Consider the following 18,480-nt stretch of genomic DNA (forward strand, 5'->3'; position numbering starts at 1 on the left):
CCCCAGTGGCCTTCACAGTCTCCAGATCTCAATCCAATAGAGCACCATTTGGATGTGGTGGAGCAGGAGATTCGCATCAAGTATGTCCCAAGATGGAGCAGTGGTGGCCTAGCAGGTAAGGATCGGAAAGGTTGCCTGTTCAAATTCTGAAGGTACCACTGAGGTGCCACTGAGCAAATACCGTCCCCACACACTTTCCAGGCACCTTACATGGCTGTCCACTGCTCCCTAAGGATGGATTAAATGCAGAAGACGCATTTTGTTGTGCTGCAGTGTTTCACAATGACAATCCCTTCACCTTCATTTTCAGCCATCAAATCTGAAGCAACAGTAAGGTGTAACATTCTGTGCCGCAAAATGAATTAAATTATAACAAAATCAACCTACAATCGATTGCATTGTCACGTTTGGTCCACAAAAGGAAGACATGTCTGAAATGTCAACGATGGAAAATTAATCTACAACTTGCATGTTGTTAATGACAGAAAGTCATTTTGTTAACAGACTGCAGTTAGTCACGCATTAAAACATGCATTTCCTTGACAAAATGACCATCTGTCATTGGCTAAATCACTCTTTGTTGATGACAAAATGCATTTCATTTGTCAACGAATTTTTCTGGCCACAAATATGCTCGTTAGTGTCAGTTTACTGCACAAAAAGAATCAAGGCAAAATAATGTGATGACTTCTTCCTTTTGTGGACCAAATGCAACATAATGTAAGCTGATGTGACACACAGAATGACCCTCAACAAGGGGCCGTGGGCATGGATGGTGTGATGTCCACTGTGGTAGTGGCACACTCACTTATGAGTCAGAAGAACCAGGTTCAAATCCCACTTACTACCATTGTGTCTCTGAGCAAGACACTTAACCCTGAGTGTCTCGGGGGGGGGGGGGACTGTCCCCTGTAACTACTGATTGTAAGTCGCTCTGGATAAGGGCGTCTGGTAAATGCTCCACGAAGTCAGTGTCGAAGTCAAGTGTATGAGGCTTTGGTTACGGGGATTGAGGTTCTGGGTAAAAAAAAAAAAAACGTTTTTATACGAGTATAAGAATAAACGAGGGGAGTCTAGCGGTGCTGACGGCGCGGCGCCGGGACAACTGCGTCCCGCGTCCCGCGCCGCTGATGTGACGAGCATCTCAATCCAATTAGGCTGCTGCAGCGAGCGCTCTCTCTCTCACACACACACACACACACACACACACACACACACACAGAGAGAGAGAGAGGGAGAGGGAGAGAGAGAGAAAGAGAGAGAGAGACAGCAGACGCGAGCCTCGCGCCTCGGCGGCTCCGGTCGGCGCGCGTAAAATGGCAACGGTTCTTCCTCCCGGCGCGCAGAGCTGCTCCGCAGAAAGCGTGGCTTCGAGGTAGTCCCCCATGGGGAGGTAGCTGTCGCCGGGAGAGCGCGACTTCATTCAGAGCCATTGAAGCAGGTGAGCGGGCGCCTTTATTTCTTCCTCGACCAACTACCAGTTGACAGTCGACCTACTCGGACCTTTGCTCGCTTGCAAGGGCATTAAATGCCCAAATTGACCCGGGCTTTAATAGATGAATCTTTAAAGTTAGTCAAATACACTTTACTGCCTCTGTTCTTTTCATGAAGATTCGGCACGTTTTCTATCAGGAGAGGGTCATTTGGGGTGTGGGGGGGAGAATGAGAAGAAGTAGAAATAAGGAAAATAAGGGAGGAAAGTGGGCTTTGCATGCAGCAGTGTAACCTTGCCAGGATAAACTGTAAAGCTACTGAGGTATATTGGATATGGCAGGGAATTAGTGCCGGAGGAAACTACCCCTAAACGCGCAAGAGGATCGAAATAGTACTTAGTACATCGCGTAGCTGTACTGTTCCGTGATCAAATCTTGGCCTATATAGTTTCCTCTGTGGTTGGGTGATTTAAATAGCCCGGCTGTAAGGTAGTCTTTTAAGAGCAGGACAGCTGCCAGCTCAACAGTCCTGCGCGGGTTTTGTGACCGGGGTGTTCCCGAACCCTCGAAGGCATTGCACGACACCAACTCTATTCCTAAACATGACATATTTCCCCAAAGTGGGGAAAAGAAGGCAAAGTTATGATTCAACACATTTCAGTCCCTATGTGATGCACACGCAGAGCTATTTCAAGAACATGGTTAAGCCTATTACTTGGCATTATTACGCAAGTCCTGTATTTGAGCTTGATCGTTCTCTTAATACTTTTTTTTGTCACACCCGGCATTTGTAATTATTTCTTTTTACGGTCATAGTTGTTGGTGACAGCCTTGAGTAGAACATTGTCCTTGCATTCAGGTTAGTGTGGAGGCTGTGCAGCAATCACAAGAGCGTCGCCGCTTTTCTTATGTCTGCACACACGGGGCCGATTCAAGGCAATTGGAGGCTCTCAGGCATTAAGGACGTGGAGGGTCTTCCATCGGACCGAACTGGGCCCAGAACCAGGCCTTGTTATTGGCTGTTATAGGTGGTTTGACACCACTCTGAATTTCCTAGGCAGTAAAAAAGTGCTTAAAATAAACAGAAACGATGTTTCTAATTTTGGAAGAAAATGCAGAAAAATGAACAAAATCAACATTTTGACCAAATCAAGTATATTTCTTGTTATGGTGCTCACAATGAACTGCCTCAAGAAGATAACTGGGAGAGTTTTGCACAGCTTGCACTAGTTTTGTAGACAGTCCCTTAGCACCAGTAGTGCTAGCAATGACAGAAAGTGAATCTTTTTCCGATTAAAATATATAATGGGCGGTCTTTACTTTACCCTGTAAAAGTGCAGAATCTGACCAACTCTTGATTTCTTTTCATTTGACAGAGATGGAGGGCCTTGGAATGGCCGTGGTCAATTAATTGCTGCCCCCACGTATCATTTGGGGTGGGATCCAGAGTTTTTGAACTGTGATTTTGCGAGCACCGTACTCACACGCTGACAGTCATGGCTGAGAGGGGCATTTTAGGGGTCACCAAAAGCTCCTCGCGGGCACCCGGCTCACTCCCGCCCGAGCCCATTGACATCATACGAATGAAGGCCCGGTCCAGAAGGGTCCGGATCAATGTAGGCGGCCTGGTCCATGAGGTACTGTGGCGGACCCTGGACCGGCTCCCACGCACCCGTCTGGGGAAGCTCAGAGACTGCAACACCCACGAGACCTTAATGGAGATCTGCGACGATTACTGCCTCAACGAGAACGAGTATTTTTTCGACAGGCACCCCGGCGCTTTCTCCTCCATTCTGAACTTTTACCGGACTGGGAAGCTACACATGATGGAGGAGATGTGCGCCCTGTCTTTTGGCCAGGAGCTGGACTACTGGGGGATCGACGAGGTCTACCTGGAGTCCTGCTGCCAGGCCCGCTACCACCAGAAGAAGGAGCAGATGAACGAGGAGCTGAGGAGGGAGGCGGAGACTCTCCGTGAGAAGGAAGGGGAGCATGAGGACGAGGGCTGCTGCCCAGACAAGAGACAGAAGCTCTGGGATCTGCTGGAGAAGCCCAGCTCCTCAGTGGCTGCTAAGGTGAGAGCATTAACTATCATCTTCAACAACGTGTAGAACAGGAACAGGATTCGCTGATCGCTAGGATTCGCTAATTACGAATGAGAAGGCTGGACTGAACCTTCATCCAGGGGCTCGTCCAGGAATAGGATGGGTCTATAGGTTAAATTTATTCACTAGTCAATCAACCTGACTGCATACATGCTAACCTCTGTAGCCAAGCACCATCTAGAATCGCCAATCCTACCACCATCAGCACACCTAACCCCATCTGGTTCCATGGGGACTGATCCTGTAATTAGTAAATGGAAGTGGATAAGGAGGGGTTCAATAAATCAATGACTCCACTGGTGACAAGATCAAATAGAAGAAGCCTGGACACTGAAATCAACATAATGATGAATTAAAAGTAAGATCCAAGTCCTTGAAACACATTTTTGTACACATTGTCATTAACCTCCACATTCAAATAAGGCAACATGCTACAAAGGCAAAGCTGCTAGGTCAACAATGAAGGTTTTTTGCATTTGTATAAATGTTTTATGTGTGAACACGAACAGTCTAGAGAACAGATGAGCTTCAACACACAAGGCTTTTTGAGCTTTTCGAGGCCAGGTAAATCAACCTCATACCGTCCTGTCAGGCCTGATAAATTGGCCTGAGCTCTTGTGATTATTGTGATTTTTTTTCTTGCAGACCCAACGTTCAGCCAAACCACTAGGGATATTTATGGCCTTGGCACTTTGGTTTTCCAACTCTTTAGAATTGGCAGCTGCTCTAGAGGTTCACTGAGTGATCAGGGTTAAGGTATTGACTCGTGATAAGGAGTCTCAGTGGAGGACTGTCACAGCAGATCAGTGTCCATCAACTGGCACATCATTGATGTTAATAAAAACCTCAAATGATTAACCCTGCCATTATGTGCCTCATGCATAATGCGTAAACACCCCTTCAATTAACAAGCATTTTAATTATAGAGAAATGGTCTTTGGTTTTAAAAATATTTGCTGTCAGTCTTGAACTGTTTGCACATTTCCAAAGAACAAACACACCAAGCAGCTATTTTCCCTACAGCAAGACATCTTCATCTCATGACCCTCAAGGTCCTGGTGACTTCTTTACCTTTAGGTGGACAAGAAATCTGAAAAGAAATCCTGGATTTGAATTGGGAATATACTAGACATATACTGTTGAATATTTTTGCAACAATATTTAGAAAATTGCAATTTGAATCCATTGACATTTGACAGTAGATTGGCAAGATGCACCCAAGTCTTTGCTGTTCTCATTTCTTTGGGGTGTTCAAAGTGAAGTTGTGGACACTTCAGTCTGAAGTCCAGCTTCTGAAGGAGGAGATCCTTTTTTTATACAGCGGCTCGCTGACTATGCTGTCCCCAGTCAGATCCCGGTCCCAAAGTCACATCACCTACTTCCCAGAATGTGGTCAAGAATAGGCCATTGGGATGACCAATTAATTTGCCTTTTCATTTTTGTGCTAAGCTTGCTACTTGCAAATAAAGTAAATAGAATTTTTTGGACAGTGTTCAGTTCTAATATGACATTATTTTGTTGATTTCTTTGCTTAAATAAATTGTAACCCATGTACAGCCTGTTACCAAAGTGCTGAAGGATGAAGACCGCAGTTTGTCATTCCACTTTCTGAGACATAATAAAGAGGGCAAAAAGTGTCACTTAGTTGTACATACAGGATCGCTGAATTTGAACTTCAACTGAGGGCACTCCTCAGGGCAACATTCAGACCCACAAACGTCTGGTACTTGTGTTTGGTAAAGACAACCTATTTTGTCTTTTCTTGCTTGGGTAATTTTTAGACAAACACTTCTAAAGTTCTGACATGTTGCAGGTATTACTATTAGATGCGTTGAAATTCAGCCGCCTGATGTTTTCTGCTGTCATATTTTGCCAAATCATAAATGCTCTTATAGTCTAATACCCTTTTGAGTGGCCTTTATCCATGCGCTGCATCATTATCTACAGTCAAGTGAAGAACTGAGACTGGGAAAATAAGTTCAAAAATGAGTCCGAAATATTCTCACACGTTTACCTCATTCCAAAATTAGCGAAAAATTCCAACACATAGCACATTTTCAGTGACAACAGGATCCCCTGTTAATCATTTTGCTTGCATGTAGGAACCTGCAACGGGTTTAAATATCATTTTGTTCCGTGAAGAGCCACCGGTTGAGCCGAATCTTTTCCATGAGGTACCTGTGGAGGAAGGGAGGGACGTAATCTCCTTTGCTGGTTTACTGAGTTTGCTTCCACAAATAGCCTGCCTAGGAGAGTTGTGCTTCGTCTGGCTTACAGCTGCTGAATGCCACCAGGTCACATGTTCCTCTGAGCCTCTAATCACTTACTGGAGGTAGTCTTCTGCTTAAGACAGTACTTAAGTCTCCAAAGTGCACAACGAAGAAAGCTTGAGTTTCCACCTTGCTAAGAAACAGCCCCTGTGTGTTCTGTGTGAGGGACAATTCATTTTCAGTGTTCATGATGATGGCAGGGGCTTCATTATTCATTTGTGTCATTCAGTCGGACTCGTTCCTCATGATTAGGCATAGCAGTTAAAGGATCTACAGGGATTAGCATTAGCACTAGAAGTTTAACACTGCAGAGACAACCTCTAACAGTAGAAGTGTATTCTGTAAAGTGTACCGTTCCGCTCCCACTCTTGGGAAGTTTCGCTTCTCGAGAGTCCGCTGTGGAAGCAGGGACGTTAAATGTTTTCATCAGGGCCATGCTGTTTTCATTACCTTGACATAATTCACTAAAACTGATTCATTTCCTCAAATTAATTGAAAGCTGCAGCATACTGACAGAAGCTTTGGCAGAAAAAAAAAAACATTTAAACTCCTTGCTTGTGTCTTTAGTAGAGCGTGACAGGGTCAGTTCAGCTCTTTCCTTGAAGGTCATTTTTTACCGACGACTTGGCGTGATGGACATTGCTGAAAGTGCTTTCTTCTGTTGGCAATCAAAGGAGAAGGTTCTTACCTGGAGGAAAAGGTCACAGTAAGACAGAAAGCTTCACTCTCCTCCTGATTAATGGGATTGGCGCAGTTTCCCTTGTTTCAATTTAATACACTACCCTGTAGACCAAATCACCTTTTGGATCTTTATTCACTGTCAACGATGAAGTTAATGTCTTGGTTCGGTAGAGCTATTGTTTGGTGGACTTAAATCTACATCTCCTCTCCATTTTCCAAAATGGATTTTAATTGGTAATACAGATCAAGGCTAATCAAACCAAAAGGTAGACAGAATCGATTTTAATGTTGCTGGAGACATTATATGTTGGTTCAACATAATGTACAGCATAATGAATAAAACTAAAATTGTTTCCACGTCAATATATCTGAAAATAGCATATTTTGGCATGCTGGCTGAAGTTTTAAATATGCGTTACTCAATATATCTAGGTTGTAGATGACCAGAAACAGAAGGTCCTTGCTTCATGGTAATCATTAATGCAAAAATATAGAACTTTGATTATAATAGACAGTAAACAGCAATGATTTAATTTCTACTTCTGTGATGATGTAGATGCAAGTGGCTCTAATATGTTTTTCTTAGACTTTCATTGTGGCATGTTCTTCAGAATAGCCTAAAAAGTTTTTGTATATATTTGTTAATGGAGAAACAGAGGTGCCTTTAATTGTGCTAAAACTATGGTGTCAGATGAGGTGAACAGGATGGGCATTTGCTCTGGCAGCTTTTCTCAGCCACCTCTTAAAAAGCCATACAGGTCAAGTAGTTAAGGAGAGCGAGGCCTTCAGAGTCAATTTTAGGGAACTTATTAACCATGGCAGGAAGTTACAAACCCACCACTGCAATCCTACAATATTCATTTCATCTCAACACTCTCGGCTGCCTTTGTAGAGCTCAGAGGAGTACAGGACAGGACAGACAGCACCTTCCTGAAGGCCAGACTGTGACTGTTGACAGATCAAACTTCTGATCTTTTTTAAGTGAATTGTGCTGGACATTTGACCACGGTTTGGGTGTTTAGTAGGATCCAAACAAAGGCACAATTAATCAGGCATGAGAACCATACCCTCCTCACCCCACAACTGTACACTGGTAGCAAAAGTAGAAACTGCGGAGTGGGTGGAGGGTGATAATTTGGTTCTTTTGTTACAGTTTACTATGAAAGTGATAATGCTGTCAGCCTGCTGCAGATTGGGCTGAGATGTTGCATCACCTGATCCAGGTTCAGATCTCTGATATGAGTTATGAAGCCATGAAAGTGCCATCCTGGTGGGCAACTGTTGGTTCAGGTTATATACTGGTTTGAGTGATGTTGTGTAAAACATCCATATATTCAGTGCTCTTTACTTTTCATATCTGTGGCACTAATATTAAATCAGATTGTGTCGTATGAATATTTTGTGTACTTTTTTGTATCCTACAGCACTACATTTTGGCTAAGTCGCTCTGGTTATTTTCTTGCACATCCTCACTGGGTACTGGCAGAGTTGCTTATCAGTAAGATTTGGTTTTAGGTGGTGTTCCCTGCCTGTGCCGCACAGCGCGGCCATTTATCAAGAACACAAAACAGAAAATGCGAGCTGCTTGAGCAGTTTTACTTTACAGACTATGTCAACTACCATGGGTGCCACAGCGTGCAACATTTAGAATGCATCAATTTAGAATAACGCTGGAATGCAAGCCGAATACAAACTTGATGAATAGTTACTGTAGCTGACAGTGCAGTACCCAGCTTCATTAAAGACGGGCTGGAGAGCAAGAGACTTTTATACAACGTTATATTATATTATGCTTGGTTTGGCGCAAGATGCATTACGTGTTTAGCTTTCCTGTCCATGTCAAACAATGACTGCGCAAGCTGAATGAAACCCCCGTGTGAGGAATCAGGTTTCTCGCTCTGCGTCAGTGAGCCTAATGTCAATAGAGGATAATGAATGCGGAACAGCCCCGTTCTCCATAATAGGCTGCGCTGTATTTGATTTGCACCCGGTGCCCGGCTTGATTGGCCCCGGTCATCATAACACCGGCTCCCAAAAAAAAGAGATAAAAGCCACGGTATGCTAATGAGATGCACTCCGGCGAGCTAAATGTGTGCTATTGATATGACACGACAACAAACTCCTCCATTACTCTCCTCCTTGCCGTGTTTTTATTTCATTATTTTTCTCACTCTGTGTTGGATGCAGGACTCCAGCACATGCATCTGTTTGTTCATTTAATTGGGAGTGGTCGATGTTTTGGGGTTGTGTTCATTTATTTACTTGATTCTTTTTGTTGTTCTGTTTTCATGTACCCCAGATGTGTTCAGTCCCGATTTAAAAATAGCTGGAAGCAGTTTGGACGTTCAGAATAACTGTGCTCACGCGCTGTGGGTTTAACTAGGGGTTGGCCACCCCACACTTGTGTTTGCAGCGCCCGGGGAAGGCAGGGCGGCTGAACGCTGCGAGGCAAGCGCACGCTGGCTTAACTAGCAGCCTCTGGGCTGTCCTGTAAATCACCGGTGGCCGTCAGAGGCATGCTATTGACTAATCACTATAATCACTGGTCCCTTGCTTCCTGCCTCCCCCACACAGCGGAGGATTCACACCAGCAGCGCCGCTTTTTCTCCCCTCCGTCTTCTGCCTCGGTTCGAGGCCATCATTGCACTTTAAAGGCTAGTGTGCACCTTACTCAGCACTAACTCTGACAAATGGTTCTAAATAAACCTGTGCTATAAAAAAAAACACTCACACGATCAAACGGATCCCATGTCACCCTTCTATAAATACCACTCGATATCGATCAAGACTTTCTTGGGTTTCCTGGCTGCATTTCTGATTCCTCCCAGGACAGGAGTGTTTTCCAGAAATAATTCAACCTTCAGTCTCCCTCTGGTAACACGCCCTCCTTTCAAGCAAAGCTGCCACGGGAGCTCAGTTTTCCTTTTCCATGTAAACTCCATTAGGGGTAAAGGCAAAATGTAGGAAAAATTCAATACAATAGATGATGGAGGAATAGGCTGAAGTATGTTGGATGAAAGCGATACAGCCATTGCAACTGAAACAGAGCGTGGCAGCATCAGGATAAAGCTGTTTTTTTAACATGCATCAAACCACACAGTGAATTAGTCAATCACAGTGTGCAGCTCTGGCATGTTTTCCTGCAGATCCTTGTAGTGGAGCATTGCTGAAATGATTTGAGGTGTTCAGGAGGCAACAAGGGGCAGTGGTGGCCTAGCGGTTAAGGAAGCGGCCCCATAATCAGAAGGTTGCCAGTTTGAGTCTCAATCCGCCAAGGTTCTGCTGACTTGACACTGAGCAAAGCACTGTCCCCACACACTGCTCCCCAGGCACCTGTCATGGCTGCCCACTGCTCACCAAGGGTGATGGTTAAAAGCAGAGGACAAATTTCATTGTGCTGCAGTGTTTCACAATCACTTCACATACACATACAGCATGCCATGAGCAGGATAAGGAACTGGTGTTGTGATGTCATCGGCACCCTCGGCCTTGAGAAGCAGCATTTGTGATGTGCTTATTGTGTCATAACATGAACAATCTGCTGGACTTCATATCTACATATCTGACTGAAAGCCTCAGATCTCTTCAACTGTAGCCACACACTGAATGATTTGAGAGCACTGAGGAAGGTTTATTGTAGTCTAAAGTTGGAGTGCTGTTTACTGCTGGAGCTGTCCGCGGTGCTGAATGGAGCCAGGCGCGGCCGTTCTTTATAGCGCGCTGTAGCTCGGCTGATGAGGTGCGCTGTTACTGCTGATGGAGCTGCAGAAAATTAGCCATTTCTATCATCCTCCTCACAGTGCCTGGCTTCCTTTACCCCCTCCTCTCACTTTCATTCACACAGAACAATGTTTCTTGTCTTTACTTCCTTCACAACACCGTTTAATTCAAACTCCTGAAGCAGATTATAGATCAAAGCTTCATGTTCATCCAGATTGCACCGCTGTAATCAGTTCTCTATGAATAATAGTTAAGTTGTACAGCTAAGAAAGTACCTCAGTGGGCAGGTTGTGAATCCAAATCATGTAGGTCTTTCAAATAATCTGCTTACCTCCCCATGGCCAGATGTTTCAAGGTCTACAGCAGAGCAAAGGTCGCACAGTTTACCAGTAAAACCCCATCCCACCCCCACCCTTCACCCCCTGGTCTCCAGTTTTCACCATAGTGTACAAATGGAAAACTATAAAATATCTTTATATCATGGGCAAAGCTACCATACCCTGTGGTTTCATTTGCAACTAAATTAGTAATGTTTGTATGTTTATATTACATTACAAAAAATAAGGGTTTTCCCGCTAATTGAAATAATATGGCCAATAAGGAGTTGCTGACACAGTGTGTGAGGGTGGAAGGGTTTGTCGTGAAACACAGGTCCTGATTGGTGCATGCAGGGGTTAAATCCTGACTGGGCAGCCTTGGGTGATCGGCCCTGTGCTCACCAATGTGCACATGCCCTGGCCTCACTCCAGGGAGCCGACAATCTCCCTGTGTCAAGATCAGATCCACAAATAAGGACAGGAAGCTAATCCTCTCTGCTGTTCCACAACCTCTTTCCAACTTCCCCTCTCTGATAAAAAAAAATACTAATAATTATTGAGGAGTCCTAAAGAAGGTGGCCGGTGTGGAACATCCGACAAATGAGCAAATGTTCCTCTAAGAGTGTATAAGGGTCCTCCGATCCTGAAACACATTTAATAACTGGTTATGTTTTATAATAATAGACCAGTGTCCAGTATGTAAATATGGCATCGTGCTCAGTAATGGGTATGAACAGCAAGTAAAAATAATTTCAAAGACTCCAAGTCACCTGACAGCATCAACAACCTTTAATATACTGTATCGGATTATTCTTGCCTGTCCTGCCCTGCCCCACCCTCATAAACACCTCATGACCTCTGATTCGACCTCTGGGCTAGATGACCTTAGCTGCAGAAAGTATTCACCCTGACCCTGTCAGTACAATCCCTGTGTCGTGCCACGGCTGCAATCATTTATCCTTCCTCTGCGTCACACGCTGTACCCCGGACCTCCTCTAATGCCGCACAAGCCATCAGTCACAGTTTGTACCTGCTCTGTTGTTTCAACACACAGAAAAGGTGAAGTATGATTAAAATGCTCAGGAGAAACCAATCATGGTAGCTCGATTGATGGATAATGGTGTGACTAATGAAGTTAAACTCTCCAAATGAAAACTCATTTCTTTTCTGATTGAGTTTTGTCATGGGACACTGATCGCAATCATCTTTTTTTAAACAGAAACTGTTTAAACTGTTGAATGGTTGGTGTTGCATAAACGTCTTTATTATTCTATAAGGGCTGCCACACAAGGTGCTTTTCTTTTTGTAAGAAGCCAGTGTGCCCACTGTATCGCACCTGTAAGTTCAGCTCAAGTTCCGGTGCAGACTGAAATTAAGTGGCATTGTTAATGGTTCTGGATGAACTTTTTAAAAATGGGACTCAGTGCATTAGATTTTCACTTTGGACAGATGTATCCTGGCTGTCGTTCATCCTGGGTGTCTTATAGAGTGTGGGCACATTGTCTCCACTGTGTGAGAACATTTTAGGATAATCGTAATAGGATTTTGTTTCTATCTGTAGGAAGGATATAGAGAGGTTAGAAGTGGTTACTCATCCCCCCACCTGCACCAACACACAGACGCACACACAGGCATTCACATCAGCAAGGGGACTTCATGTGATATTTTCATTAGCTTTTTTTTCTTACCTTTTTTATAATGGTCAGATATTGCCCACAAGCAACTAATAAGGCTGCCACACATGATACCTTCCCTTGTAATATTATCAATTATATCATATGAAATACTTTAATTATATCATATGAAATACTTTTAATTTTCTAGTCAGTTAACGTGGTTTGTCAGTGTGTGTGTGTGTGTGTGTACTCTATCAGTTGGTGAAATACTTAACTTCAACCATCAATAGGACACTGAAGACACTTTGATGTTCTTGTGATAACTGTACTGTAACTAAGAGTAATGCCAAATACAGGGGAAAACATATTAATAGAGATGTCAGTAGAGATGTAAGTGTGTTATATGACCTTAGACTGGCAGCAGACACATACTGCAATAAAGAACACTGGCACATAGTTATGCCACAGGGAGGCACTGTTCAAATCAAAGTTTATTACTTATGTCTTATTAACAAAATTTGTGATTACAGAAGTATCATTTTCTACTGAAAATCATACACTAATATCTGTCTTTATTCATCATTACTCTGAATATATAGTGCTTCAGAATATAGTGTTTTCTATTCTCCATAAATTGCATATTTTTAGCTGTATCATTTAACTGTCAGCATGGGAACGGAAATCCTTCCAGTTTTAAGGTATCTGTGTCAAAATCACAGTAGTTCTGCATGTGTGCCGCATGCTCAAAGGATAGAAAAAGATAGAAAAAAATACACAAGTGTATAAAATATAAAAGGTGTAACAACTCTGGTCAAGGTAAGATTGTAGTGGCGTAGTGGGCAAGACACTGGTGCCTTTGAAGCAGATGACCACAAATTCACAGGTTCAAACCCCACTTACTACCATTGTGTCCCTGAGCAAGACACTTAACCCTGAGTGTCTCCAGTTGGGGACTGTTCCTGTAACTACTTTGGATAAGGGCGTCTGATAAATTCCACAAATGTAAAAGTAAAAGTATGACTGTGCTTGGTCTGGCATTTCTGGACTGGAGCTCTCATTGATCCCTAATTGCCTGGACTCTTCTCAACTATGGATATTTGTATAAATTCATCCGTCCATGTCTGTCTTCAATCATTCTGGGGATTGCTGTTTGGCCCTGTATAATTAGAAATAATTCATTACATAGTGACATATAATTTGTATTATTTCAATGAATGATTTAATGATTTAGGGATACAAAGGTTCCATGATTGTCGTTTTCATCATGCATGATACACTCATGTACTGCCCTGTGGAAATCTAACTTAACTCAATGCATATGCCTGCTGGAGGCACACACACTTACACACACGAATTGACAATTAAAATGAAAATGGCCTCTATGCGTTCTTTAGAGACTTCTTAATCATCTCTTTTAACAAAAAAATGAATTCAAGCTAGGCCTGATACTATTGGAAGGAGATAATTAATTGCACAGCTCTGGTGTGAAAACCAAAATATGCCATCTGTGCAATTGTAATGGACCTATACATCATGCTGAGCTCTGCTGCTTCCTGTATGCAGAGGCTGTTGGTAATATTATAGGTGTGCTGAGAGATAGCGATACTGATAGTAACATAGAGAGTGAAATCTGGAGGGGTATAAGTTTCAGTCACAGAGTAGGCTAAAGCCAACATATGATGAGGATCGCAACATATATTTACGATGTTTGATTTTCAATGGCCCTTTAAATTAAACTGTGTTGCTAGTTTTCTTTTCCTTCCACATCATGTTTTGTCACCAATTTCCTCCTTGGACTTACCTGATCAGAGCAGTCCATTTTTTGTGGTGTGAAATACAATATCAGAAGAGGATATATGGTTCTTCCAGGATAATTTGACACTGGAGATGCATGCTCCGTAAACTGAAACATTATTCAATCAATATATGCTTGACAGTTTGAATAGTCTGAAATGTATCGGTTTACACAGTCAATTTAGAACCTTCACATAAGATAGAGGAGTCACTAGAAACCTGAAGATTTTTTGTTGCTTTCACATTCAGGTTTTAATTTTTAGCCCTCTTTGGTATATGCAGGTGCCATAATCACAGATACATCACAGAAAGAGGTGTCTTGTTATATTCATTAACTTCATAGGTCCTCTTGCTGCCTAATACATCTGTTTGCACAAATATAAGCATATGTTTGACGCATAAATATCAAATCTAATTACAGTAGTGACCCTGTAATGTTTACCTGAAGCCGTTTAGCTGAATATAGAAAAAAGGAGAGTATGCATGAAGTAGCACTCATCTGTTCATTTATTATGTTTGGCAGACCTTTCCTAGCTATAACATTAATGCTTCTGGTTGTTTTGTTGTTTCAGATCTTGGCCATAATATCAATCCTGTTCATCATTCTGTCAACAATTGCACTATCACTGAACACCTTGCCAGAGCTTCAAGAGATTGATGAGTTTGGACAGTCCAGTGACAATCCCTACCTGGCTCACGTAGAAGCTGTGTGCATTGCATGGTTCACTATGGAGTACCTCCTGCGTTTTCTGTCGTCTCCTAACAAGTGGAAGTTTTTCAAGGGGCCTCTGAATGTAATTGATTTGTTAGCCATATTGCCCTATTACGTCACAATTTTTCTGACAGAGTCAAACAAGAGCGTTCTGCAGTTCCAGAATGTACGAAGAGTGGTCCAGATATTCCGCATCATGAGAATTCTGAGGATTCTCAAACTGGCTCGACATTCCACCGGCCTACAATCTCTAGGATTTACCCTCAGAAGGAGCTACAATGAACTGGGTTTGCTGATATTATTTTTGGCAATGGGAATCATGATCTTCTCAAGCCTGGTGTTCTTTGCTGAAAAGGATGAAGATGCTACAAAATTCACCAGCATCCCAGCCTCTTTCTGGTGGGCCACAATAACCATGACAACAGTGGGATATGGAGACATCTACCCACAAACCCTTCTGGGTAAAATAGTTGGTGGGCTTTGTTGCATCGCAGGCGTGTTGGTGATTGCATTACCCATCCCCATCATCGTGAACAACTTCTCCGAATTCTACAAAGAACAGAAGCGTCAAGAGAAGGCCATTAAGAGAAGAGAGGCCCTGGAGAGGGCGAAGAGGAATGGCAGCATCGTGTCCATGAACCTCAAGGACACATTCGCTCGGAGCATGGAGCTGATGGATGTAATGGTGGACAAAATGGAGGACAAAGGCATAGACAACCATCTCTCACCAAGTCGGTGGAGCTACATGAAGCGCCCTGACAGCGCTGAGGCCAAATACCATGAAGTTGGCCAGTTGGGATCTCCACGGCGGATGATCAGCCCGGGTGCCAGCCCACAGCGGCTGAATGCAAAAAAGCTGGAGCAGATGTACAACCAAATGACAGCATCCAGTGGAAACAGCCAGCAAAGGGACGGCACCCCGGTAAAAGAGGAGTCTCTGGAGATGAAAGTAGTGCAGCAGCAGCCTGTGCCAGTGCAGAAGGAGAAACCGATCACTGACATGAGAAGCATTTCAAGCGTTGACAGTTTTACTAGTTGCACAGATTTCAGCGAGAGTGAGAAAAGTGCGCTTCTTGCTGCTCCGATGATGCGACACACCCGCGCGCCTCCACCACTTGACCTCAGCCAAATCACATCTCTTGACAAGCGGCTGCCAGAAAAGGTCAAACACACTCCCGTCATCAAGGAGGGCCTCTATGAGTTTGTCCAGTGCAGTCCCGATGGTAACACACAGAACGAGGAAGGCGAAAGCATGAAAAGTGCTGTGAGAGCTCCAAGTCTTGTAAAGACTAAAGGACTCAAAGTCAACTTCACTGATTCCCAAGAAGAAGGCTCCTCAAGTTTGCATCTGGTCGTCACAGATGACACCGGTGCACTGACGCCACCACTTGGCCTGCAGGATGACACATACAGGCAGATGTCACCCCCTGATCCCTTACTGTTTGGGAGTTCCCCTCGGCACAGTCCACGGTCCCCAGGAAATAAAGCTCTTGGTGAGGATGGGTCTGAAAGCTCACCAGGGCTTGGTCCATCTAGTGAGAGTTACAGAGGAAAAAATCATGTTGACCGCGCGGTTGCCACCAGCCCTTCTACTCCCAAGCTTCCAACTTCTCCAAATTGTGCTCCCAGTGTTGGTAGCAGTGGGCTTGTGATGGAAAGTCCAGCAGATAGCAGCCAATGTGGTCAAAAGGCAGAGAATCATCTTGGATCTCTGGATATTCACAACACATCAGGGGATGCATCTTTATCACCACCCTGTGAAACAAGTATGTAACGGCCTGTGAAGTGCACTGGCATGGACTGTCCCACTTCCTGGGTATGTGAGACATAGCAGGGACACACACAAAAGTACTGATGTAGTGAATTTGAATATCTGCATGATTGGATAGGTTGGTGTCTAACAACTATTTCTGAAAGATATTTTGCAGCAAAAAATGCTATTTTGCTGCAAAACAGAGACCTTATGTGGACCCACAAGATGAGAATCAGCGTGAGGACGCTCAGCAAACAAGCTGTACATTATGTACTTAGTTTAGTCTAAACTGTCTCATATTTACAATGTAAAAGCAAACTATTTCAAAAACCTGTGGTCAATTGACTGGATTTGAAAGTAGCGATGTACTGTATGGCATTTTCCAGCAAGCACTCAGTTCCTGCTGTAAACATTTTATCACCAAAAGGAGTGCTTGGTCTGTAATGCATGTCAAGTTCAATTCTTCTCAGTGAAATGCCCTCACACAATTGCCTTGTGAATGTGTTAATTTGATATTTTTTTGCTGATTGTAATTGGCAATTCCTGAACTAGTATATTTCCATGCTGTATGTCCACATATAGCACTCATATGATTTGTTTTTGTGTCACTATTGGACACCAAAATATTAAAGAAAAAAAGTATAGTGCACATTTCATCTTGTAGAATATCAGTGTTTTTGTTTTTATTTTCAGTGTAGTATATCCATGTTTCCTTGAGAAGCATACATTACAGTTGAGGGTGATAATCAACTGCTGAAGGAAACGTTTCATTTTGTTAACTTGTTTGATTTTATTTTTTGTTGTCAGAACCCTGTTGCAATCTATATAGCACATTTACGAATGGCATCTCCAGAATTTTGCTACATTAACATTTTATGTTGCCTTTTAATGTGCTGGGGATAATGTTCTTGCTAAGAACATGTAAATACGCTAAACTTAAAAGTTGTGAGTACAACACTGTGCTTAAGCTTACAAGTAAAGTAATATGGAGGACCAGTACTGTCGCCTACAGGATTAGAACCATGGCACTTTATTTTGCATCATTGAACCACTGAATTTCTTAATCGCTCAACTGCATGTATTAATGATGTGGCTTGATTTGCATGGCTGCCATATAGACATGTACAGACCATAAATTCAGTTTCATTCAAACTATGAATGTGTTCTGACAGAGTTATGAGTGCGCTACAGTGGACTGCTGGTTTTTCTTCCAATCATATATACATGAAAAAAATATATATTATTAGTATTGACTATGTTGTGAAGCATTGTATATTCTGGATTCCCGTACATTAAAGTAATTTTATTTTTTGTATGAAGAGACAATATGGCAGGAACAACTCCTGCTGCACAGATTAAATTACATGTGCCTTTTCATAAATAGTTATTTATGAGAAGGTTAAGTCAATCGGCTTTGTTCGTTGACTCCTGTACAGTACTTTTTATAGCTTAAGATATGCAAGTAAAGAGTTCTCAGGTTTTGTAAAACTTGAAACCATTATAGCATCGCTTGATTCATCATTTTACAGCAAGTTGAACAGTGAGCCATCTCTAAAGTACAAATTTCTATCAATGTTAGGGAATAACTTTTAGCTAAACTCATAGAGCTATAAAGCGATCATAATACACATTGTGGTTCTCTGAATGGTAAGGCTCAAGGTTGCCTTTCTTCCTGCATATTACTACAAGCCCTGTATCATATTCTTTTTGATGTCTGTTTTAGTTTGTAATGGTGGATCAGTAGATACATGTGTGAGCCATACTTTATATAGTAAATGCATTGTTCTCAATAAATTATGCAAGATAATATAATTTGCCTCAGTCATTTAAATAACACATGAAAATGGGACTAGAATCCACAAAAAAAAGTTCTAAAACCATTCAATCGATAAATCAGGGCAAGATGAGGTACTGCTGCACCCACAAGGGGGAACTATTGCACAACACATTCCTGCATTTCACAGGACAGAGAAACCACCATTCATAACCATAGAGCTAAGAAGAGAGAAACCAGAGGACAAGATTCAAGAGATAACCTTTTATGTAAAAAGAGTTTGAATATTGATAGTCCCATGGAAA

At 42.7% G+C, this 18,480-nt stretch overlaps 1 protein-coding gene across 1 annotated transcript; it reads left to right on the plus strand.

Annotated features, from left to right (window-relative positions):
• The first annotated feature begins 1,210 nt into the window (after positions 1 to 1,210).
• Positions 1,211 to 18,213, plus strand: kcnb2a (potassium voltage-gated channel subfamily B member 2a). The gene is made up of 3 exons (XM_028975398.1): positions 1,211 to 1,441; positions 2,810 to 3,508; positions 14,509 to 18,213. Exons 2-3 carry the CDS (start codon positions 2,930 to 2,932, stop codon positions 16,420 to 16,422), a joined length of 2,493 nt encoding a protein of 830 aa, XP_028831231.1. The 5' UTR covers positions 1,211 to 1,441; positions 2,810 to 2,929; the 3' UTR covers positions 16,423 to 18,213.
• Positions 18,214 to 18,480: the final 267 nt, after the last annotated feature.

Source organism: Denticeps clupeoides, chromosome 4, assembly GCF_900700375.1.
Source record: "Denticeps clupeoides chromosome 4, fDenClu1.1, whole genome shotgun sequence".
NCBI classification, from domain to species: Eukaryota; Metazoa; Chordata; class Actinopteri; order Clupeiformes; family Denticipitidae; genus Denticeps; species Denticeps clupeoides.